Source organism: Colobus angolensis, unplaced genomic scaffold (genome assembly GCF_000951035.1).
Source record: "Colobus angolensis palliatus isolate OR3802 unplaced genomic scaffold, Cang.pa_1.0 Scaffold385, whole genome shotgun sequence".
Lineage (NCBI taxonomy): Eukaryota > Metazoa > Chordata > Mammalia > Primates > Cercopithecidae > Colobus > Colobus angolensis.
In genome coordinates, this window is record NW_012117210.1 from 1 (window position 1) to 2,050 (window position 2,050).

General features: G+C 40.5%; 1 protein-coding gene across 1 annotated transcript in view; it reads right to left on the bottom strand.

The window, feature by feature from the left end:
- Window positions 1-4: 4 nt before the first annotated feature.
- The window catches only part of LOC105520700 (T-complex protein 11 X-linked protein 1), a gene marked incomplete at its 3' end in the record, with an annotated part of 5,911 nt that continues 3,865 nt past the window's right edge, over window positions 5-2,050 (bottom strand). The window contains exons 4-5 of the mRNA XM_011954571.1: window positions 874-994; window positions 5-109 (exon numbers count right to left, since the gene is read on the bottom strand). Coding sequence (XP_011809961.1) covers window positions 5-109; window positions 874-994 — 226 coding nt within the window. The remainder of the gene's footprint in view (window positions 110-873; window positions 995-2,050) is intronic.

The following is a 2,050-nucleotide window of genomic DNA, read 5'->3' on the forward strand; positions in this document are numbered from 1 at the left end:
CATCCAGGGCCCCATGTTCTGCTTCCTGCTTGAGGAGATCTGTGTCCAGAGCTTCTTCTATCTCATTTCTTAGGCGGTTCTGCCATGGTAATAGCAGTGATAGCAAGGTCTGCCCAACAAAGGAAATCAAAGGAGCCAAGTTCTGTTTAGAACCTCAAACTTTCTCCAGTGAACTATACTCTTAGGCCAAAGGCATCCCAGATTATGTCTTCTGGCCGGCGCGGGGGCCGGGGGTGGGGGTGGGGGGAGCAGAAAACTGAGTCTCTAAGTCTCTTAGAGAGTATTATTTCTTTCTGTTTAGAGGACAATTACCATTCAAGGTTTCATTGGGATCAGTTATATTAGTAGTCATTATTATTTTTTAGGTAGAATGAGGTAAAAATATGAATAAAAATAAGAACGTGGTTTTAAATGTGTAGGATACTAGAAATATGAAATACACACCACCACAAGGAGATGAGGCATTCTTAATAAAGGATAAGGACATTTTTAGATTGTTTTACTCCAAAGTGTGAGGATAAAATAGCAAATTTGGAATCTTTCAGGTTCCCTTGAAATAGCCTTTTGACTCAAACAGGTAAGTTCCTTGTGGGCAAGGACTCTCCTATTCATCTCTGGGCTTCTGAAACACATAGACCATAGTGGGGTTTCAGTACGAATTTGTTTATTTGAGTTATATATTGTTACAGTTATCGCCCAATGGTCAAGTTTCATCTCATACAAATAAAATGGAAGCTGCCCCATCCTATCTATTTAAGTAGTAGGTCACGTTAAAAAAAAAGTATGCTACTTGATATATTAATAGCCATTGACGATCCTAGGTTCTGAGATGCCCAGGAACTTCCCATCCACGAATGGGAGTTGGTTACTCACCTCCTTAACATCTTTTAGAAGTTCAAGAGCACAGGTGAAGTCAGGAGGAGTACTCAATAGTTGTTCCTTCAGATGGTTCCAAAAAGCATTGTACATTGCCTCCGCAAACCTGCCTTCTACACTATAAGAAGGGTTAAATGAGCAGATTGCTCTTTACCTAGAGAATTGATACAGGATCATAATTTCCCAAACAACATTTAAAATTATGAAAGACTATTAAATTGACAGGCTAGGAGGACCTATGTTTACACTTGAGAAGGGCTGAATAAACTGAAGTTAGTCTCAGATGGAAAAGCATTGGCTAAATTCTCTCAGAAGGGTACCTCAGGGTTCCAGAGACGCTCTCTTCCTGCAGCAGAAGAACCATAAACTAGGAGTTGAGACTCTGACTTCTAACGCTAGTTCTGCATCTAGCCTGGATGTGTGACTTAGCTTCCACAGCCAGAGACTTAAAACTTTGAACCAGATGCTGTTTTTCCTTCAGGCCTGAAATCTAGGAAAGGATTTTATCTCTTGATAATACTTGAAGGTCTTTTGAGACACTTTAAATTCAGCAAGCCCAACACTGAACTCCTGATCTTCCTTCTTTATATTTGTTCCTCACGTATACTTAGTTCTGAAACCAGAAATCTGAGACTTTTTCTCTTTAAAAAATGTAACAGTAGGCCGGGTGTGGTGGCTCACCCCTGTAATCCCAGCATTTTGCGAGGCCGAGGAGGGCGGATAACAAGGTCAGGAGTTTGAGACCATCCTGGCCAACATGGTGAAACCCCATCTCTACTAAAAACACAAAAATTAGCTGGGCGTCGTGGCAGGCGCCTGTAGTCTCAGCTACTCGGGAGGCTGAGGCAGGAGAATTGCTTAAACACGGGAAGCAGAGTTTGCAGTGAGCTGAAATAGCACCACTGCACTCCAGCCTGGTGACAGAGCGAGACTCGATCTCAAAAATATATATACACACATATATATGTGTGTGTGTATATATGTATATGTATAACACATATCTGTGTGTGTATATATGTAGATACACATATCTGTGTGGGTATATATGTATATGTAGATACACATATCTGTGTGAGTATCTGTGTATACACATATCTGTGTATATATATGCATATGTGTATACACATATCTGTGTGTGTATATGTATATGTGTATACACATATCTGTGTGTATA